Source organism: Macaca nemestrina, chromosome 15 (genome assembly GCF_043159975.1).
Source record: "Macaca nemestrina isolate mMacNem1 chromosome 15, mMacNem.hap1, whole genome shotgun sequence".
NCBI classification, from domain to species: Eukaryota; Metazoa; Chordata; class Mammalia; order Primates; family Cercopithecidae; genus Macaca; species Macaca nemestrina.
Genome location: NC_092139.1, coordinates 19,135,163 through 19,157,420, shown reverse-complemented (window position 1 = coordinate 19,157,420; position 22,258 = coordinate 19,135,163). Strand labels below are relative to the sequence as shown.

Genomic DNA, 22,258 nt, shown 5'->3' with positions numbered 1-22,258 from the left:
TGGGGGTGCACCAAGGCTAAGGAGACCAAAGCAGTGCTTGGAGGCCTCCCACTCTTCACCTCGGGTTCTAACTACCACCCATCTCATGCTTAATGGGTCCTTCTGACTCCAGGGTGAGAAATGTTCTTAGCACATGAGCAGTTCCTCCCCCTGGGAGTACTGGCTCAGTGAGCAAAACAGCAAGGGTCTGGGCCTCCTGAGGGCTGGCAGGGATACATGGGCCAAAGAGGAAGAGGGAGGGTAGAGAAGCATAACCAGGGAGAGAAATTGAAGACCAGGACACAAGACAAGCGGGGCACCTGTGGGGGCTACAGTGGGCTCTCAATGATCACCTGTAGTGGCAGCAAAAGAGGCAGGATCCCTGGGCATTTGTTCTGGTTTATTTGACAGGGACAGGGAGTTCAGACAGCAGGGAGGGTGGCATTCCTGTTGACGTTCTTGTGCTAATGGTTTGATGTCGTTGCGCTTCGGATGTGGGCACAGTCTCGGATGGAAGGGTTCAGGGAGCAGGATGCACATCCCAGCCCACTCTCCCACTCACAGGATGCTCATGCAAACGTTCCCACAGAAGGCTGAACAGCATATGTTATTTGCTTCACACTTTTGGAAATATGAACAGTGGTGGATGCATAGATCTATGCTGGGTCGCTTCTCACAGACCTTGATTCCTGAAATGGTGCAGAAGCAGGGTCAATGAAACCATGCACCTACAGAGCACCCTTCTCAAGCTTGAAGTTCCTCCATGGCCCCAGAACCAAGGCCCCCCTGACCACTACAACTCTCCTGGATTCTTCAGGGAACTTCCTTCTGGCCCATCACCAATCCTAGTGATTGGCAGTATCTTAAATTCTGTCTCCCTGCTCTGCATCTCACCCCAGTAGACCTCAATGCCTGGGTTTCCTGGACCCTCACCATACACTTGCATTCAGAACTCTGTCTCCCCATTAATCATGGTGAAGTCACTCCCATAGGAGTCACCTTAGTGAAGTTGCCCCCATAGAATCTACAGTTTGACCCTGAGAGCTCAAAGAAGCCTGAGACATTTCCAAGCCCTCCCCTATTCTCCAGAATTTGCAGAGCCCAGACAAGAAGATGAACTTGCCTTTCATCCCTCCCTTTCCTCTCCTCACTGTCACTGTCCCTAATATCCCTTCCCACCAGCACTCTCCTGGCTCCTTTGATGATACACTTAACTTTGCCCTGTATATCCCAACTTTTCATTGCTCTATGTCCTTTTTACCCTACACTTATACCCATTTCTACACCTACACCTACCCTCATAACCACTTCTAGATGTTTACTGCTCACAGATGTGCATAAATCAAAGAATAATTGTCTTGATTTCCCATTGGATTCTCAGTCCTGGTACACCTTTCACTATGGGATGTACCATTTGTCTGTAAGTATTGGGAGCAAACAACAAAAGATGTAGGTTCCCCCTTCATTCCCGCTACTGATCCCAAGGCCAGGTAAAGGGGTTGGAGGGTCATGGTTTGGGACAGTCCAGAGTCTGCACAGCATTGTGGCCAGAGCTGGATATGCAGAAAGGTTCCAGCTCCTAGGTCCTACTCAGACTGGGCACATCTCCTCCATTCCCCCTGCCCAACTCCCCCTCACCCATCCAGCAGCCCATCACCTACTCTGCATCCTCATCTTGTCATAGTATCCTCCCTGGGCCTGAAGCAGCAGCACACAGAGAACCAGGACAGGCAGCAGAGACTGGGATGCCATGACTCTGACCAGAACGTGAGCCCTAAGTCTGGCCAGGCAGTCACAGACTTCCCTGCAGAGCTGCCTGTGGAGAGGGAAGGAAAGAAAGAAGGAATGATCTTCAGCTCCTCGCTGCCTCCACTGGCCAAGTCAGGGCAGAGCAAGAGTCCTTGCTTCCTGCTTTTGCCTTCTCCTAACCCTGTCCTTCTCCATACAGGATAGGGCTTTTGCAGGAATGACGCCTCTTCTCACATAACCAGTCCTACGTTCTTGCTAACAGAGTTTTTCTTTTCTGAAAGGTACTATTTATTTCTGCTTTCTAGTTACAAAATGCTTTACAGAAAAAAAGAAAAGAAAAAATATCATTTTTTAAAAGGCGCTTAGAATTAACCTATATTTTATTACATTCTCTTTTAGTTCTTCTGTAAACCATCTTTTATTTTCTCATTTTTGAATCACCTATCCTTTGTTACCTACCTTCTGCCACCTTTATTTAGTCATGCAAATATTTACAATGTCATTATTTCTCAAAAAGAAACGACATAAGTTTTTTTTTTTGGGGGGGGTGAGGGTAGCTACAGATAGACACTCCAATTTCCATAGTTGTGAAGGCAGAAATCATATCATGAGCCCCTTTAAGAGGTGACTATTTGCACATAATGGATGTGTTCATTATAAATTCCTTTTTTTTCTTTTAGACAGAGCCTCACTCCACACCAGGCTGGAGTGCAGTGGCGTGATCTTGGCTCACTGAAACCTCCACCTTCCGAGTTCAAGCAATTCGCACCTCAGCCTCCTGAGTAGCTGGGATTACAGGCACGTGCCATCACACCCGGATAATTTTTGTATTTTTAGTAGAGATGGGTTTCTGCCATGTTGGTCAGGTTCATCTCAAACTCCTGATCTCAATTGATCCACCCATCTCAACCTCCCAAAGTGTTGGGATTACAGGCGTGAGCCACCACACTCGGCCTAATTATAAATTATTCTTAACAATTCATTACACAAAACCCTATATGATTGAGCTATATTTTTAATATTATTTTAAGTTCTGGGGTAAATGTGCAGGATGTGCAGGTTTGTTGCATGTGCCATGGGGGTTTGCTGCACCTATCAACCCATCACCCAGGTATCAAGCCCAGCATGCATTAGCTATTTATCCTGATGCTCTCCCTCCCTTGACAGGCCCCAGGGTGTGTTGTTTCCCTCCCTGTGTCCATGTGTCCTCATTGTTCAGCTCCCACTTATAAGTGAGAACATGGAGTGTTTGGTTTTCTGTTCCTTCATTAGTTTGCTGAGGATAAATGGCTTCCAGTTCCATCCATGTCTCTGCAAAGAACATGATCTCATTCCTTTTTATGGCCACATAGTATTCCATGGTGTATATTTATCACATTTTCTTTATCCAGTCTATCATTGATGGGCATTTGGGTTAATTTCATGTCTTTGCTATTGTGAATAGTGCTGCAATGAACATACGCATGCACGTGTCTTTATAACAGAATGATTCTATTCCTTTAGGTATATACCCAGTAATGGGGTTGCTGGGTCAAATAGTATTTCTGGTTCTAAATCTCTGAGGAATCATCATATTGTCTTCCACAATGGTTGAACTAATTTACATTCCTACCAACAGCGTGAAAGCATTCCTATTTCTCTACAACCTCACCAGCATCTGTAGTTTCTTGACTTTTTAATAACCTCCATTGTGACTGGCATGAGATGGTATCTCATCATGGTTTTGATTTGCATTACTCTGATGTTGAGCTTTTTTTCATGTTTATTGGCTGCATATATGTCTTCTTTTGAGAAGTGTCTGCTCGTGTCCTTTGCCCACTTTTTAATGGGATTGTTTGTTTTTTCTTATAAATTTAAGTTCCTTGTAGACTCAGGATACTAGACCTTTGTCAGGTGGATAGATTGCAAACATTTTCTCCCATTTTGTAGGTTGTCTGTTCACTCTGATGATAGTTTATTTTGCTGTACAGAAGCTCTTTAGTTTAATTAGATCCCATTTGTCAATTTCTGCTTTTGTCGCAATTGCTTTTGGTGATTTTGTCATGAAATCTTTGCCCATGCCTATGTCCTGAATGGTATTGCCCAGATTTTCTTCTAGAGTTTTTATAGTTTGGTGTTTTATATTTAAGCCTTTAATGCATCTTGAGTTAATTTTTGTATAAGGCATAAGGAAGAGACCCAGTTTCAATTTTCTGCATATGGCAAATAGTAGCAAAAAGAGCTGTGATTATTATATTAGAGTCAAACAAAATACACATTGTGTCAAATATTGTTAAAAGAACCAAAATCATGATTATATATTGATAAAAGGGCCAATTCATCAAAAAGATATAAAAATTATAAACATATACACACCAAGCGATAGAGCTTCAAAATATATGAAGCAAACACTGACAGGATTGAAGGGAGACATAGCACTACAGTAATAGTTGGAGAGTTCAATATCCCATCATGGCATAATAAGAAATATATTTGATCTTTGTCCCCAGTTCCTGGCACAAGGTTCCTAAAACTCTTGGAATTTCCTGAGTGATAGGTGTGTCTTTTGTTATTCATAAGGAGCCCCTTTTGATTCCACCTGAGTTTCTGCTAATGAGGTTACTTGGAGTGGGGCCCCTAGGTAGCCTCAGGTTGGAGCTGGTCACCAGAAAAATCAAGTGATTAGAGGGTTGGAACTTTTAGACCCACCCACTCTCCTCCAGGAAGTTAAAGAAGGAAGGAGTTGAAGCTCTATAAAAACTCTTAAACAATAAGATTTGATGAGCTTCTGAATTGGTGAACATATCCATGTGCCAGAAGGGTGGCACACCCAACTCACAAAGACAGAAACTCCTGTGCTTGGAACCCTTCTGAAGCTCACCCTACTTACTTCATCTGGTTATTCATGTGTATCCTTTATAATAAACTGATAAACTTTAAGTAAAGTGTTTCCTGAGTTCTGTGAGCTGTTCCAGCAAATTATCAAACTTTCAGATGGGATTGTGGGAGCCCCTGATTTATAGCCAGTAGATCAAAAGTGGAGGAGGCCCAAGACTTGCAACTGGCACCTGAAGTTGGGAGTAGTCTTGTGAAATCAAGCCTATAAGCTATGGGGTCTGCACTAACTTCAAGTAGTTAGTGTCAGAATTAAATTAAATTTTGGAATACCCAGTTGGTGTCCAGAGATAGGAGAATTGGTTGTTGGTGTTGGAAAGCATTCCAGGCCCTCTTTCAGTAATGAATAGAATACGCAGACAGAAAAATCAATAAGGAAATAGGGTACTAAACAACACTATAAACCTAAGACAGACCTAAGACAAGAAGGGAATGCATATTCTTCTCAAGCACATATGGAACATTCTCCAGGATAAACTACATGTTAGGCCACAAAACAAGCCTAAATAAATTTTAAAAGATTGAAATTATACAGGCCAGGCACGGTGGCTCACACCTGTAATCCCAGCACCTTGGGAGGCTGAGGCGGGCGGATCACAAGGTCAAGAGATGGAGACCATCCTGGCCAACATGGTGAAATCCTGTCTCTACTAAAAATACAAAAATTAGCCTGGTGTGGTGGCAGATGCCTGTAATCCCAGCTACTGAGGAGGCTGAGGCAGGAGAATCATTTGGAGGCAGGAGAATCACTTGAACTCAGGAGGCAGAGGTTGCAGTGAGCTGAGATCGCGCCACTGCACTCCAGCCTGGTGACAGAGCAAGACTCCGTCTCAAAAAAAAAAAAAAAGATTGAAATTATACAAACTATCTTCTCCAGCCACAATGGAACAAAGCTGAAATCAATAAGAGAAGGAAAACTGGAAAATTCTCAAAAATGTGAAATTAATACACTCTTTAACAACCAATGAGTCAAAGAATAAACCACAATGGAAATTAGAAAACACTTTGAGCCAGGCATGTTGACTCACACCTGTAATCCCAGCACTTTGAGAGGCTGAGGTGGGTGGATCACTTGAGCCCAGGAATTCAAGACCAGCCTGGGCAACATAACAAGACCCTGTCTCTACAAAAAACTAACTGGGCATGGTGGTATGCACCTGTAGTCCCAATTACTTAGAAAAAAACTTTCGAACGAATGAAAGCAAAAACACAAAACACAATATACAAAAACTTATGAGATGTAGTAAAAGTAGTTCTCAGGGTAGAAAAATCTATAACTGTGAATACTTACATTAAAAAAGAAAGATCTCGGCCAGGCGTAGTGGCTCACGCCTGTAATCCCAGCACTTTGGGAGGCTGAGGCAGGTAGGTCATGAGGTCAGGAGATCGAGACCATCCTGGCTAACATGGTGAAACCCCATCTCTACTAAAAATACAAAAAATTAGCTGGGTGTGGTGGTACAAGCCTTGTAGTCCCAGCTACTCAGGAGTCTGAGGCAGGAGAATCACTTGAACCCAGGAGGCAGAGGTGCAGTGAGCCAAGATCACGCCACTGCACTCCAGCCTAGGCGACAGAGTGAGATTCTGTCTCAAAAAAAAAAAAAGATCTCAAATCAACAACCTGACTTTACATCATATGAAACTAGAAAGAGAAGAACAAACTACACCCAAAGCTAGCAGAAGGAAGGAAATAATAAACATTTGAAAACAGACAAATGAAATAGGAAAGACAAAACCAATAAAAAGAATCAACAAGACCAAAACTTGGTTTTTTTTAAATATCAATAAAATTGAAAATCTTTAGCTAGATTGACTAAGAAGAAAAGAGAAAAGACACAAATAACTAATATCAGAAATTAGAGTGGGACATCACCACCAACTTTACAGAACTAAAAAAAATTGTAAGAGAATACTATAACAATTTTATACCAACAAATTAGATAACCTGGAGGAAATGGACAAATTTCTAGAAACTCACAAATCACCAAGACTGACTTGAGAAGGAATAGAAAATATTAACAGACCTATAACAAATAAAGAGATAGAATCAGTAATTTTTGAAAAACACACACAACTCTCTTCAACAAAGGAATGCCTAGGGCTAGATGACTTCACTGATAAAATCTATACTAAACTTTTTTTGATTAACACCAATCCTTCTCAAAGTTTTCCAATCTTAATTGATACAGAAAAAGCATTTCACAAAATTCACCACCCTTCTATGATTAAAAAAAATTCAGAAAACTAGGAAATAAAGGACTTCCTTAACATGATTAAAAAACTATATACAATGATCATTATACTCAATTGTGAAAGATCAAAATCTTTCTCCCAAGATCAGAAATAAGACGATGAAGCATCTTTCACCACCACTAGTCAACATTGTAATGGAGTTCTAACCAAAGCAATTAAGTAATAAAAAGAAATAAAAGTCATCCAAATTGGGAAGAAAGTAAAACTATCTCAGCTGTTTTTGTAAACACCAGCAATGAGCAATCCAAAAAGGAAATTAAGGAAACAATTTGATTTATAACAGGCTATGAAAGGATAGAATACCTAGAAGTAAATTTAACCATAGAGGTAAAAGACTTGTATACCACAAAATACAGAACATTGCTGAAAGAAATTATAGAAGACCTCAAGAAATAGAAAGACATTCCATCTTTTTTATTTTTTTTGAGACAAGGTCTGGCTCTGTCACCCAGGCTGGAGTGCAGTGGCGTGATCTTGGCTCACTGCAACCTCTACCTCCCAGGTGCTGGGACTGTAGGCGCATGCCACTACGCCCAGCTAATTTTTATATTTTCTGTAGAGACAGGATTTTGCCACGTTGCCCAGGCTGATCTCGAACTCCTGAGCTCAAGCAAACCACCTGCCTTGGCCTCTCAAAGTGCTGGGATTACAGGCGTGAGCCACCACACCTGGCCAACATCCCAAATTCTGTATTGGAAGACTTAAAATTATTAAGACAGCATTACAATGCAATTCCAATCAAGTTCCAACAGAATTTTTTTTTTTTTTTTTTTTTTGAGATGGAGTCTCGTTCTGTCACCCAGGCTGGAGTGCAGTGGCGGAAGCTCAGCTCAATGCAACCTCCGCCTCCCAGGTTCAAGCAATTCTCCTGCTTCAGCCTCCTGAGTAGAGGGACTACCAGCATGCGCCACCACTCCTGGCTAAATTTTATATTTTTAGTAGAGATGGGGTTTCACTCTGTTGGCCAGGCTGGTCTCAAACTCCTGGCCTCAGGTGACCACCTGCCTCGGCCTCCCAAAGTGCTGGGATTATAGGCGTGAGCCACCACGCCTGCCCAGATTTTTCTTTATTTGAGAAATAGAAAAGCTGATCCTTAAGTTACAAAACTGCAAGAGGCTTGAATAGCCAAAGCAATCTTGAAAAGGTAGAATTCACACTTCCTGATTCAAAAATAAGCCAATGATTTAAATATAAAAGCTACAAAATTATTAGAAGAAATATAGAAGTAAATCTTCATGACTTTGGATTGGGCAATGGATTCTTAGAAAAGACACCAAAAGCACAGTAACAAAAGAAAAAAAATCTGACTTCATCAAAGTTAAAAACTTTTGTGCTTCAAATGACTATCAAAAAAGTGAAAAGACAGCCTATGGAATGGGAGAAAATATTTGAAAAAATCATCTATCTGATAAGAGCATCCAGAATATATTAAAGAACTCTTACAATTCAAGGGGGAAAAAAAACCCAATTACAAAATGGGCAAAGGACTTGAATATACATTTCTTCAAAGAAGATATAAAAATGACCAACAAGCACATGAAAATATGCTCAATATCAGCTGGGCACAGTGGCTCATGCTTGTAAGCCTAGGACTTCAGGAGGCCAAGGCAGGTGGATTACCTGAGGTCAGGAGTTCAAGACCAGCTTCGCCAACATGGTGAAACCCCATTTTTACTAAAAATACAAAAATTTGTCAGGTGTGGTGGCGGGCGCCTGCAAACCCAGCTACTCAGGACGCTGAGGCAGGAGAATCTCTCGAACCCAGGAGGCGGAGGTTGCAGTGAGCTGAGATCATACCACTGCACTCCAGCTTGGGCAACAGAGCGAGAATCCATCAAAAAAAGAAGAAGAAGAGAAAGAGGAAGAGGAAGAAGAAGAAGAAGGAGAAGAAGGGGAAGAAGAAGGAGGAGAAGGAGAAGGAGAAGAGGGAGAGGTAGAGGGAGAGGGAAATATGCTCAACATCATTAGTTATTAGGGAAATACAAATAAAAACCACGAGATACCACTTCACATTCTCTTGACCGGCTATAATTTTTAAAAAGGAAAATAATAAGTGTTGGCAAGCATGTGGAGAAATTGGAACCCTCATGCATTGCTGATAGAAGTATTAAATGGTTCAGCCACTGTGGAAAGAGTTTGGAGTTTCCTCAAAAAAGTAAACATACAAGGTTAAACATATGACCCAGATATTTACTACTCCCAAATATTTACCCAAATGAATTAAAAATATATACTCAAAAAAATTCATCTACAAATGTTCATAGCTGCATTATTTGCAATTGCCAAAGCAAGGAAACAGCTGAAATGTCCATCAACAGATGAATGGATAAACAATTGTGATATATATATACAATGGAGTATTATTCACCCATAAAATGGAATGAAGTACTGGTGCATGCTACATAGTAAATGAACCTCAAAAACTACAGAAATAACATTTCTCACCCAATTGTTTTGGCAAAAATTCAAAAGCATGACAACCCGTTCTGTTAGTGAGACTGTAGGAAACATGCACACTCACATTGTTGGTGGCATTACAAAAAGGTATAATCTTTACAAAGTAGAAATGGGCAATATCTTGCCAAACTATATGTGCATTTATCCTTTTTTTTTTCTTTTGAGACGAAGTCCAGCTCTGTTGCCCAGGCTGGAGTGCAGTGGCTTGATGTTGGCTCACTGCAACCTCCGCCTCCCAGGTTTAAGTGATTCTTCTGCCTCAGCCTCCTGAGTAGCTGGGACTACAGGCGCTTGCCACCATGCTTGTCTAATTTTTTGTATTTTTAGTAGAGATGGGGTTTCACCATGTTGACCAGGCTGGTCTCGAACTTCTGACCTCATGATCTGCCCGCCTCAACCTCCCAAGGGCTGGGATTACAGGCATGAGCCACTGCGCCCGGCCATGCATTTATCCTTTTAACCAACTATCACACTTTTAGAAATGTACTGATATTATACCTCCAACGATACAGAAAATTATGCATCATTGTCCATTGCAGCATTATTTATAATAGCAAAATCTTGGAAACTACCTAAATGCCTAAATATAGGAGACTGGCTATATGACTAAGGTGCATGTGCAAGGGATGTCAAATGCAGCTGTAATAGAGGAAAAATTGTTATGAACTACTGGAGAGCAGTTTTCAGGATATATTGTTAAATGAAAACAACAAGGTGCAAATGAGTATATTTGTGCAAGAAAAACAGAGTTGAGAGTTCAAGTAACTAATTATCTTAAATCAAGAATTTCCAGAGAATTGATAAAGAAGGGCTGCTACTCAGCACATCCTATGAAGTCAGCATAAACTTGCTACCAAACCAGGCAAGGACAATATGAGAGAGAAAAATTACAGGCCCAGTTCATTATGAACATAGATGTAAAATACCTCCAAAATAGCAAACTGAACCAAACAATATAAAAATGATAATATTTAATGATCACCTTATATTACCATAGAAATGGCTTAATGTTTGAAAATCTGAATGTTCAACGCATTAACAGATTAAAGGAGATAAAAATGTTATCATCTCAATATACACAGAAAAAAGCAATACACATAATCTGACATAAACTAATTTAAAATTTCTTGTTATATTAGGAATGAAAGAAAACTTTCTAAACCTGATAGAGGGTGCTTATGAGACACTAAAGTGGAGACAGTTCTAAAAGAGAAAACAAGAAGTTTTCATTTTAAATCGGGTATCAGACAAAAATACACACTATCACCACTTACAGATGATGATGTACTCAAGGGCCTAGCCAGCACAGTGAGGCATTAAAAATGGCTTAAAGTTTGAAGAAGAAAACTATAACTGTTCTTATTTGGATATGATAAACACTGAAGAGAACACACAAAGAAACCATAATAAACAACGGGAGAATTTAGCAAGCTAACTAGCTACAGATTCATTGAAAGAAGAAAAGATCCAAGGTTTAAAGAGAGGAAAGCAAGTTTGAAATAGTATTTGTAGAGAGTGGGAACCCTGGCTTACTTAGTTGAAGAAACTTAGTAAGACTACCAAACCCTTTTTGTTCTGGTGATGGTGCATCTATTGTGCTGTTTAGTAGCACAGTTGAATTATTTTCCCCCAGCAACACATACCTGCCTAGGTTCAAGCTTCAATGAAATTGATGGTTGGATTCACTCAGGGCTGCAGTTTTTGTAGGCAGATTCAAACAAGGAGATTTAAATGACAGGTTCTGAATCCTACATTGATAGAAAGAAAAGTAATCACCTAGAGGGGAGGACTATAAAATAGGGAAGTGAAGAGTCAATGTTTGTTGGTTTCAGTGAGGTCAAATAATTGTTATGGTGGAGATTTTTGAGCCAACTGGAAAGTTAACTTCTCTACATGAGCAGTAAACAAAAGGGATTAATTGAAAAGTTATGATACCATTTACAATTTCCTTTTAAAACTTCAAGCCTCAGACCGGGCACGGTGGCTCTCATCTGTAATCCTAGCACTTTGAGAGGCTGACGAGGGTGGATCACCTGAGGTCAGGAGTCCAAGACTAGCCTGGATAACCCCAGTGAAACCCTGTCTCTACTGAAAATACAAAAATTAGCCGGACGTGGTGGTACACACCTGTAATCCCAGCGACTCAGGAATTGCTTGAACCCAGGAGGAGGAGGCTGCAGTGAGCCAAGATCGCACCACTGTACTCCAGCCTGTGTGACAGAGTGAGACTCCACCAAAAAAAAAAAAAAAAAAAAAAATTCAATCCTCTGTGAATAAATATAACAAAGACATGTACAATTTCCACAGGGAAAAATTATTTAAAATGTTAAGGGATATGAATAAGATCTAGATACAGATGAAAGAGATAGCAAGGTCAAGACTAGAGGGATAAAGGAGGATATGAAAACACTATATGACCCTGGAGTGGGTGTGATTGGGAGGTGCTTGGATTTCCGCCCTGCCTGCTTTGATTGGAGTACACGGTGAAAGGCTAATCACACTGGGCCTCCACTTTGCCCTCTTTCCTTCTCTTCTCGTCACAGCAGTGCCTGGTCAAACCCAGCAATCCTTGGCCAGAACTTACTCACCCGTCCCACTGGCACCATGAAGCCTGTGCTGCCTCTCCAGTTCCTGGTGGTGTTCTGCCTAGCACTGCAGCTGGTGCCTGGGAGTCCCAAGGAGCGTGTTCTGAGTAGGTGCTGGGTCTGGGCCCAAGGAGGGAAGTAACATTTGTGGACAGGAGAGGATCTGAGGGCTGACAGTCTGTCACACCTCTTGGAAAAATACAGTGTCATGTTCAAGGGCCCAAGCTTTATTATTGGCAAGATCTAGGTTTGAATCCCTGCTCTGTTGCTGAGTGACCTTGGGCAAAGTATCTGGGTCTTAGGTTTTTATCCTTATAATGAACACAATTATATGGGGATCGTTGGAGGAGAACAGATAATGCATGCAGACATAGCTCACTCTTACTAAACCATGGTAAATGCTCAGTAATATTAAATGCTGTAAACGTGATCAGCTTCATCCTCCAGCTTAGTCTTGCTGCCCATGGCTCCTTCATGGATGCTTGGATTCCCTTTTCAAGCATTAAAACAGAGAGACAACAAAGTTGGTGGAACTCAAGCTGGAATCTACATAATCTTGGCCTTGAAGGATGTTTTGGGAAGGAAGGAAAGGGAGTTTTGCATTTTATTCCACATTTTCAAACTCCAGAGGTACTGCAGAATTACCGGCAATTAGCATCAATGGGACAGTGTAGAGTCCATCTCAGTAGCCACCACTGCCCAGCTCAACTCAAAAGAGCTCTAGCTATAGTAATGTTGACCTTAGCCAATACCAAGTGGGAAAAGAACTGTTATTCATCATACATCCACTTTTCTATGGGGAAAACATCTTCAGAATACTGGTGGCTCAGAAGAGGGATATGTGTGGTAGCTCATGTGTCTAGGGAGGCTAGATCCTGCTTTAGAAGTTTCAGAAAAGTCATGTAGGTTTGTAGGACTAAGAGGGACTGAGCAAGCTACGAGAAAATAGGAGTGCCCAGGGTAGAGTTAATTGAAAAATCAGAATTTGAGGAAAGGCACAAAGAGGCTTTCTAAAAGACTGGTAAGTGCTGTGAGTGAAGTTGGGACCAGATACCCAGAAGAGGGGTCAAGACTTGAAAAGGGTGACCTCTCTGAGATCTCTGGATCATGGTGTCTATCCCTAAACTGGTCTATTGAGCCCCAAGCTCTTCAAAGTGTGGACTAGTTCCAATTTCTTGCAGTACCCCAGTGAGCTACAGAAGAGCTGAGAGGCCAGGGGTGAGTACTAGTTATTGGTCTCTGTTAAATTGTCAACAGCTTGGACCTCAGCTTATTTTACCCCAATTCTGGTGCCATTTGCTTCTACAGTTATAGTCATGACCTCTTTCTTCATTCATTCCTTTCAAACCATCATAATATCCTATAGATTTCCTTCTAATTGCAAATATTTGCAGAGCAATAGACCCACAGATGGGCAATAGAATGCCCCACTTTTGACTTTTGCCCCCAAAGAAAGGGAGAGTCACAAGGTACAAAAATTAGGACCTGGAAGGGCTTGGGGAAAGGGGTTAATGGGGCCCATCCTTAGAGTCCAGGAATAGAAAGGAGACTGTGGGTTGTGGCCTTAGGAAAGAATCTCCCAGGGCAGGTAGGTCTTAGCTTTGAACTGAAATACTTGGGGGTAAGGGAGGAAATAGGAAGTAAACATAAAGATGCTTATTCTTCTCTAACAGTAGAAAGTGGGGCATCCTGGTGCTCTGGCCTCCTGACTGAGAGACACCACGGAAGAAAAAGAAGCTGAATATTTGAACCCCATTCTGAAATCCCCACCCTTCTTACCATGAAAGAAGTCATTCTCAGAACTTATTTGTGAATTGGGTCCCAGCTCTCTGATCCAGTACCTTCAGTTTACTGCTTGGTCTTCATCCTTTACCAAAACTTACCTTTCACTCATTATTCCTATACACAAATAACCCACATTAGGTTAACCCCAGGGTAAACTATGTTGTTACCAAGAAGCTCTACAACTTGCTCAAGAACACACAATGAGTCAGTACAGAACGAACGTACAAACCTCTTTCTTGTTCACCACATACACCATTAATACCCTTGATATCGATCCAACCATAGTCAATGGGGACTTGGCATCTGAACTACAAGGATGGTGAATGACCAGTGGGTGCAGGGTTCTACCGAACTCTATTCTTGATCAAAAAATATCCATGCCCTGCTTCCCTGCTCAGAACTCAGACGAAGGCAGCAGCTGAGGACAAACCTGATGCCACAACCCTGGAACCATGCAAGGCAGATGAGGGTGGCAGGTTTCCTGGCAGTTCCCTGGGCTTTCTGAGTTCTGAACATTACTCCAGCCTGTTGGTGAGGCCCTTCTCTTACTTGTTCTGTGTTCCAGAGTATATCTTGGAACCTCCACCCTGCATATCAGCGCCTGAAAACTGTACTCAACTGTGTACAATGCAGGAAGATTGCCAGAAAGGATTTCAGTGCTGTTCATCCTTCTGTGGGATAGTCTGTTCATCAGATGCACTTCAAAAGCGCAAGAGGTAAGAGATATCTCATATCCAGGCCTGATCCCAGAGCTGCTGGTGGGAGCCCAGCAGAAGAGTCTCTTACCAGCAACTGTGCTGGATCTCTCCTTTCTTTTTTCTTGGTGGCCATGTTGCCAACATGCCAAGGGCAATTTCCATAAAAGTCCTGATTAGAAAAGCCCTCCTCCCCTCCCAATCACCACATCCCATCACCACATCCATGAATCTCTGTCTCTGCCTCTCTGAACTCACCCACAAATCCCTTTATCCACAGACCTTCCCCCGACCCAGAATCCACCCTTATCCCAGGGACACTCTACCTGCAGGTGTAACCAAAATCCCAAAGCAAAATTTGTCCTACACTTTTGCTTGCCCTCCTTTCACAAGACACCATCCTTTGGCCACCAGTGTTCTTGGGCTCTGGAGATCCAGCCCAAAGGAAGTTTTGGTTAATTGTACAGACATTAACACTAGCCGCAAGCCTGCTAAATGGAGTGTGCTCCCAGGGCACAGAAAGAACATAGGGTGCTGATGAGACATATGGTTTCTAATCCCATCTTGCAACTATGTCTTTCTATGACCTTGAGTAAGACAATTCCTTCTTTTTTACTTTCTTTTTCTCATGAGTAAAATAAGGACTCTTGTTTTTTCCTGCTTTGCAAGGCCCAAATGAAATTTCAAAAGACCCGCAGTGAAAGACTCAACCAATGAGCCTCTTGAGGGAAGCCTGGCAGTCTTGTTCCCTGCTGTATTCCCTACCATGAGCAGAATACCCAGCATATGAGATAATGTGCAGAGTGATTAAGCATGGGCTCAAAGCCAAACACCTGCGCTCAAATCCTGGCTCTACCACTTCTTAGATAAGTGACCTTAGACAAGCTAATGAACCTCTCTCTGGGCATCAACTTCCTCATCTTTAAGACTGGAATAATAATAGTGAGGTTAAAATAGACAATCCATGTAAGCTTTAAAACATTACTTGCCAACATAATTGCTGTGAATGCTGGCGATTAGGCAACCACTTCTTTTTGAAGAGACTAGCCCTTGCAATTAAATTCCACATCTTTCAATGTTCTACGTTGGAATGCAGAAGTATATATATAACTCTTTGGTGTCATTGAGTTTTTTGAGGTTCTGCATTCCCTATAGCGAGAGAACTGAGATTCATGGTTTAATGTTAATGGTGGAAGTAATTGAAAGAAAAAAATATATCTCTAAAAATAAAACTTCACCAGTTAATATTTGAAAATCTTTTTCTTCTACAGATACAAACCCAAGGGCTCAGAAGTCATCATGCCTACCAACTGAGGCATATTTCCTAGCGCATTTTGTAAGTAGAGGGATTTGGTCTGGCCTTCCTTGTGTGAGATTCCCAGGGATGCTCACTTTCTTCCTGTACCCCCACCAGGGGCACCACATTCCCACAAGATCAGAATGGCCTCTCATTACCTGATTGCCTCCTCCTCCATCATTCCCCTCCAAGGGCTATCTTTGCACTCCCTGAAGGGGGCAGGGTGCAGTCCAGCATGAATTCTGCAACACAGAGCAACATGAGGAACCAAGTCATGGCCCAGGGGGAACCCAGGGCACTCAGATCTGAGGCTTTGTCAGGGAACAAGCTCTTCCAGCCTCCGGGTTAACAGCACCCTGGGCAAGGACTCAAGCTGAGCCCTTCACGCTCTGAGACTTTGGTCTGCTCACTGTACCTCTCTGAGACAGTCACCTCCCTCATTGAAAGATGAAGAAAACATCCATGCCTTGGGGTATTGGGAGGACAACACAAGGTCATGTAGATGGAAGAACTTGGTCTCTGCAAAGGTAGAAACTGTCAGCAACTCACTTACAAGGTCACTCATTCTGGGTTCCAGTTTTTTCTCTGAAAAAAGAGGGAGTGGGCCGGATGCAGTGGCTCACACCTGTAATCCCAGCACTTTGGGAGGCTGAGGTGGGCGGATCACGAAGTCAGGAGGTCGAGACCAGCCTGACCAACATGGTGAAACCCCGTCTCTACTGAAAATACAAAAATTAGTTGGGCATGATGGTGCGCACCTGGAATCCCAGCTACTCAGGAGGCTGAGGCAGGAGAATTGCTTGAACGCAGGAGGCGGAGGTTGCTGTGAGCCAAGAGCACGCCATTGCACCCCAGCCTGGGCAACAGAGTGAGACTCCATCTCAAAAAAAAAAGAGGGAGTGGGAATCATCTTTATTATTTTACTGATGCTTCAAGAATAGTGAACAAAATGGAGTCCTGTGGAATTCCACCACCAAAAAAAAATGATAGTATTCATAAGTTGGTGGATTTTGTTTCAGAGTATTTGAAAGAAAAAATTAGAAGTTTAGGGTCTTCTAATGGGCCTTCTGATGTCTCCAGATGTTCCAAATTAGAATGGTGGTCTTTCATCTTAGTCCTTTAATTAACCCTGTACAAAGGAACGTGATAAATAGTAGCAGGTGGAGGCCAGTGGAGCAGTTTAGGCGCATGAGCACTTGCCCAGGCTCTAGTGAGCCCACCATGCTGCTGATGAGCTCCTACTCATGCTTCAAGGTTCCTATTAAATTAAACACTCCATAGAAACTTCACCGGTTCACTCCAGACAGAATTAGTCCCTCTGTTTGTCTTTTGCAGTGCCCTATCTTTGTCCTACCATAACCTTATCAGACTTTCTTATAATTGTTCAAGTTAGCATTTTCTTTGTTTAGAGTATGAGTCCCATAAAAGCAGAAACTGTGTCTGACTTCTTTGCCATGGAACCCTGGCACCTAGCGCCAGGCCTTGCACATAGTAAGGATACAATTCAGACTTTTCAAATAGGGTTGAGAAGAGGCTGACAAAAAGTAGATCAATTCTAACATTTGATGAGTTTTCCCTACAAAGAAAATCTTCACTGAACAGTCCAAAGTCCCTCAAATATCAGCTGCCTACTATTTTCTTAAAACTATATTTACTTATGAAAACTTACAATATGCTAAAAAAAAACAAAAAAAGAAAGCCCGATGGTATCCATTCACATGGGGTAATATCTCTGTACTATGGTCAAGGGTCCTAGCTACTCTGGGACACAGTCCAGCTCTGGCCTGCTGACCTGGTGATGCTGGGCATCTCCTAAGTCCTCGGAACCCCAATGTGTCCATCTGTAAAATGCAGATGGAAAATATCTAACCCTTAGCTGTGTCATCAAGATGAAATAAAAGGACCCATGCAAAGCACATAGAAGACTGCTGGCAGAGAATATAAGAAGAACGTATTATTATCCACATCTTGTCAATTCTTCCTTTATCCAAAATTCCTGTTTTATAAAGGGATCACAGTGTACTTTCTACCTTAAACTCCAGTTGTTTGGTTGGTTGCTTTTTAATTTCTCTGAGTCAGTGATCAGTGAACATTGCACTTGTTTTAAGTTAACACAGTATTCACTGATCTTCAAAATATCTTCTTAAGAGAGAACAAGGTAAAAAGTACTGCATCGAAATAATGTGATTAAATCTCATGATGAAAGATAGGCTAATTTAACAGAGATCTGAATTCCTCTACTAAATTTCCAGTGAGTGACTATGGAAGACTTTGCTTCCCTCTGCAAATCCCCTATGAATGTTACCAACCTGGAAATGTGTGGTCACCTAGTCCCACAATTCTACTTTTCTTCCAATTGCAGCCCTTCCAAATGAACTTTTCCCAAGATAAAATTATCTTGTCCATATCTTGCTCTTCTCTTCAATGACACCATTCTAATCTGACTCACTCCCTAGTGACCCCTGGTCCAGGGCAGGAAATACTGTTCAGAAAATCTATAGACTCTTTTACTACCAGAAACTGACCATATGTGGTTCAAATTGACCTGAGTGAGGAAGGTCTCTTACATACAGGTTGGCTATCACTGTTTCAATAATCTGAGTTTGATCTATCCAATACTGTAGGCACTGGTCACAAGAGGCTATTTAAATGTTAATTCATATGAATTACAATAAAACAAAATATTCAATCAGTTTCCATTTCAAGTGTTGAATAACCACATGTGGTTAGTAGCTACCATATTGCACATTATAAACATGGAACACAGAAAGTTCTAATGGAAAGCATTGCTTTAAGCTACACAAAGCTGATGGCTAAAAAATGATGGCTAATTAAAGGTCATCATGACAGAGGGCACCCTCTATGACAGCCTCATGTTAGACTCCAGGAAAAGTTTTTGGGGGCTATTTATTTAAGGAGTTCCTAAGCATAGCCTGACAAGAGACAATTCAATGACAGTAATTCTCTAGAGACCCAACATGATATCACCCATGAATGTTTAAAGAATCCAGAAGAACAAGTGGACTAATTATGTTTCCTTCCCCACAGGCCTCTACAAAGTTTTTTCTTGGTCCACCTTTAGGAAGGTATTGAGAAGCAAGAAATTGGAGGCCCAATATCTAACTTGCAAATCATTTTTTAGCTTGGCAATAAAGGCTAATCTACCATAAAACTCTTGAAGCTTAAACTTTAGGTCAACACTTGCAAGAGCCCCTTCCAAAGCTCAGCACACTTTCCTCCTGGAATGAGGAGAGGAAGCAGGAACCCCACTTTGGCATAGAGATAAACAGCACTGTTCCAGTCCAGGGATGCTGTCTGTGCCCTGGTGGTGGTCTTAAGGACCTATCACATCAATATCTGGACAACCCTCACTGATTACGTGTCCTTGGTTCCACTCATCAGGCTAATTGATCCCAAATTTAACCTCAGGGAGAAATATCAACCAGACACTGCACAGCAACCTCCTTGGGGCCAGCCTTCAAGTCTTCATGGCCATATCATGAACCCAGGACAGACACAGTGGGGGTGGTGAGGACCTGATAAAGATGGATCAGTGACTAAGAGGCTGCAATAAGGTGTCATGAAATCAAAATCAAAGGGCTAGAACTCTCCAAGGTCTTGCCCCAGGCACGTAGCACCACCTGAGCCAGAAACTGCAGAGGACATGACAGATGTGGCATTACTGATAAGTTATGGGAATGGAAATAATCTTTCCTAAACTACCAATCATAACTTTAAATTTTTGATCAACCATGCTAGAGCAAAGACTGAATTATCCTTCTGTTCTCTCTATAGAAATGATATAAAAATTATAGTCATAAGAGACAATCAAAAATAATTAGCCACAAAATATTAAAAAGGTATTATGAAGGTATTTAAAATAATAATAATAAAGCATGTTATTTTTCTGGGATTCATGATATTTAATGTGTTCGTAAGCTTTTGTAAGTTTGTAACTTGTTGCAATTTATTTTTCATTTCAAATAAATATTCACTTACATGCCTAATTTTGCGTTAGTAGTTCTGCATTATTTTTCTAAAACAAGATATCCATAATTATACAAGCATCAAGTTCCACAAAGCCTGGGCCTTTCTCTGCTTGGCTCCTTTACTTCACCTCTGTACCAGTGAGCCTTGTGTTCCTCATTAGGAAAACAGCATAAGCAATTGTTCTTCATTTTGACAAGACTATACAAAAAGATCAAATGATATAATATGCATAAAAATATGTTGTACGCACTGTGACAGAAATATGAATGGTTATGATTATTGTTAACATTTTGAGGACTTACTGCAAAGGGTGAGATATAAGGAATGGCATTAAGGAAGAAGAAAAATGGATTATCACCCCTTCATCAGTGAATATAATCTATACACCATGACTTTTCACTTAACCATAGTTGTGCTACTATGGCCAGTCATCTAAATTCTTCAAAACTTGAATTTTTCATGCTTAAAATAGAGATAACACCACTTACCTTACATAATTTGTGACACTAAGTTCTTGATTGTAGTCTGGTGGTTGGGAGGCTTAAGTAACCAGTAACTCAGCAGTATGAACTTGCTTTGAAGGTAACATGGCCGGACTGGAAAGTACCTGACACATAACCATACAGGACAGGCTGACCCTCCAGGATGAAATCTTGAAGGGATGCTTCAGCCAACCATGAGTTTATTTAGTTTATTAAGAACAAGTGACAGGCATGGGGAATGTTGGAAAAGATGCTCTAATAGGTAGGTCCAACTCTTCCCCAGGGGAGTGAATAAAGATGAAAAGCTAAGAGACAAGAATGTGGCCACAATGAAGCCAGAATAAAACTGGTCAAAAAATAACGATGCTTATGGATATCTTGCAAATTCTTGCTGGGAGTTATCTTCTAAGTCCATCCCAGCAGAGATGGTGAAAGATCAGTAGTTCAGTAGGGGCTATACCAAGTCAATAAGGAGGCTTGGGAGACACAATGAAAGAAGAGTCACCTTTTCTTGCTGTCACCTGGGAAGAAGATAAATATGAATAATATGAAGACTGTGGCCCTCTGGAGAGCACCCCTGTCACTCTGTCATTGTCTCCTTTAAGTGCTTAGTCAACAATGCAACATAATTTTAGGTTTGCTGGGAAAGGTGGGTTTGGCTGTGTTAGGAATGGAATTTACAATTTTGAAGGTGAAATCTTGTTTGTTCATGGGTTCTGCTTTCCAGGCTCAGAGCCAAGACTCGTATACAAGTTTTGAGGACAAAACTTTGTTTAATTCATCTCTATATACCCAACATTGAGAATAGTTACTGAAATATAGTAGGAGCTCAATAAGTAAGTACCTCTTAATGAGGGGAGAAAGGATAAAATGCTAAAATATTGAGGCAGGAGAATTGTTTGACTCTCAGGAGGATGCAGTGAGCTGAGATCATGCTGCTTCACTCCAGCCTGGATGAAAGAGTAAAACTCTGTCTCAAAAAGGAAAAAAAGAAAGAAAGAAAGAAAAGAAAAGTACTTGAGAAAAATTCAACATTTTTTTCATAGTAAAAACTCTCAACAAATTAGGTATACAAGCCATGTACCTCCATATAATAAAGGACGTATATAACAAGCCCATAGCTAACATCATACTCAATAATGAAAAGCTAAAAGCTTTGCCTCTAAGATCAGGAATAAGACAAGGATGCCCACTCTCACCACTTCTATTCAACAAAATACTTGAAATCCTATCCAGAACAATTAGGCAAGAAAAAGAAATAAAGGGCATCCAAGTATGAAAGGAGAAGGAAACAGAGACAATAGGAAAATTGTCTCTGTTTACAGATGGCATCTTATGTGTATAAAACTCTAAAGACTCAATAACAAAAATATCTGTTGGAACTAATAAACAAATTCAATAAAGGTGCAGGATAAAATAATCAATATACAAAAATTAGTTGAATTTCTCTACACTAACTGTAAACTATCCATAAAAGAAATCAAGAAAAATAATCCCATTTACAATAGCATGAAAAAGAATAAAATAGAAGTAAATATAACCAAAGAGATGAAGGATCTGTACACTAAAAACTACAGAATATTGATAAAAGAAATTATAGATGAGACACAAAAAATGAAAAGATATCCCATGTTCATGTGTTGGAAAAATTAATATTGTTAAAATGTTCATAATGCCCAAATTACTCTACAGATTCAATGCAATATCTATCAAAATTCCAATGATATTTTTCACAGAAATAGAAAAAATAATCCTAAAATTCATGTGAGCTACAAAAGACACTGAATAGCTAAAGAAATTCTGAGCAAAAAGAACAAAGCTGGAAGCATCACACTTCCTGATTTTAAACTATATTGCAAAACTACAGTAATCCAAAAAGTATGGTACTAGCATAAAAAACAGACACATATGGCAATGAAACAGAATACAGAGCCCAGAATTAAACCCATGCAGATATGGTCAACTAACTTCCAGCAAAGGCACCAAGAATATACAACAGGGAAAGGATAATCTCTTCAGTAAATGATATTGGGAAAACTCACACCATACACAAAAATCAATTCAAAATAGATGAAAGACTTAAACATAAGACTTGAAACTGTAAAACTCTTA

At 40.9% G+C, this 22,258-nt stretch overlaps 2 protein-coding genes across 2 annotated transcripts; one reads left to right on the top strand and one right to left on the bottom strand.

Moving 5' to 3' along the window:
• Positions 1-272: 272 nt before the first annotated feature.
• Positions 273-20,267, bottom strand: LOC105496452 (WAP four-disulfide core domain 10B). Its single transcript, XM_071079213.1, has 5 exons — positions 20,153-20,267; positions 11,440-11,540; positions 10,956-11,060; positions 1,641-1,795; positions 273-668 (listed from the first exon to the last, which is right to left on the bottom strand). The coding sequence occupies exons 4-5, from the start codon at positions 1,729-1,731 to the stop codon at positions 538-540; spliced, it is 222 nt and encodes a 73-aa protein (XP_070935314.1). The 5' UTR covers positions 1,732-1,795; positions 10,956-11,060; positions 11,440-11,540; positions 20,153-20,267; the 3' UTR covers positions 273-537.
• LOC105496451 (WAP four-disulfide core domain 13) lies at positions 11,554-16,059 on the top strand. Its single transcript, XM_011766874.2, has 4 exons — positions 11,554-12,004; positions 14,248-14,398; positions 15,649-15,713; positions 15,792-16,059. Exons 1-3 carry the CDS (start codon positions 11,917-11,919, stop codon positions 15,689-15,691), a joined length of 282 nt encoding a protein of 93 aa, XP_011765176.2. The 5' UTR covers positions 11,554-11,916; the 3' UTR covers positions 15,692-15,713; positions 15,792-16,059.
• Positions 20,268-22,258: the final 1,991 nt, after the last annotated feature.

Excerpts from the sequence above, each read along its gene's own strand:
- LOC105496452 (XM_071079213.1), bottom strand. The coding sequence starts at position 1,731 with ATGGCATCCCAGTCTCTGCTGCCTGTCCTGGTTCTCTGTGTGCTGCTG. Across the intron at positions 669-1,640 it reads TGACAAGATGAGGATGCAGA|GAATCAAGGTCTGTGAGAAG; the intron begins GTAGGTGATGGG and ends GCACCATTTCAG.
- LOC105496451 (XM_011766874.2), top strand. The coding sequence starts at position 11,917 with ATGAAGCCTGTGCTGCCTCTCCAGTTCCTGGTGGTGTTCTGCCTAGCA. Across the intron at positions 12,005-14,247 it reads TCCCAAGGAGCGTGTTCTGA|AGTATATCTTGGAACCTCCA; the intron begins GTAGGTGCTGGG and ends TCTGTGTTCCAG. Across the intron at positions 14,399-15,648 it reads GCACTTCAAAAGCGCAAGAG|ATACAAACCCAAGGGCTCAG; the intron begins GTAAGAGATATC and ends TTTCTTCTACAG.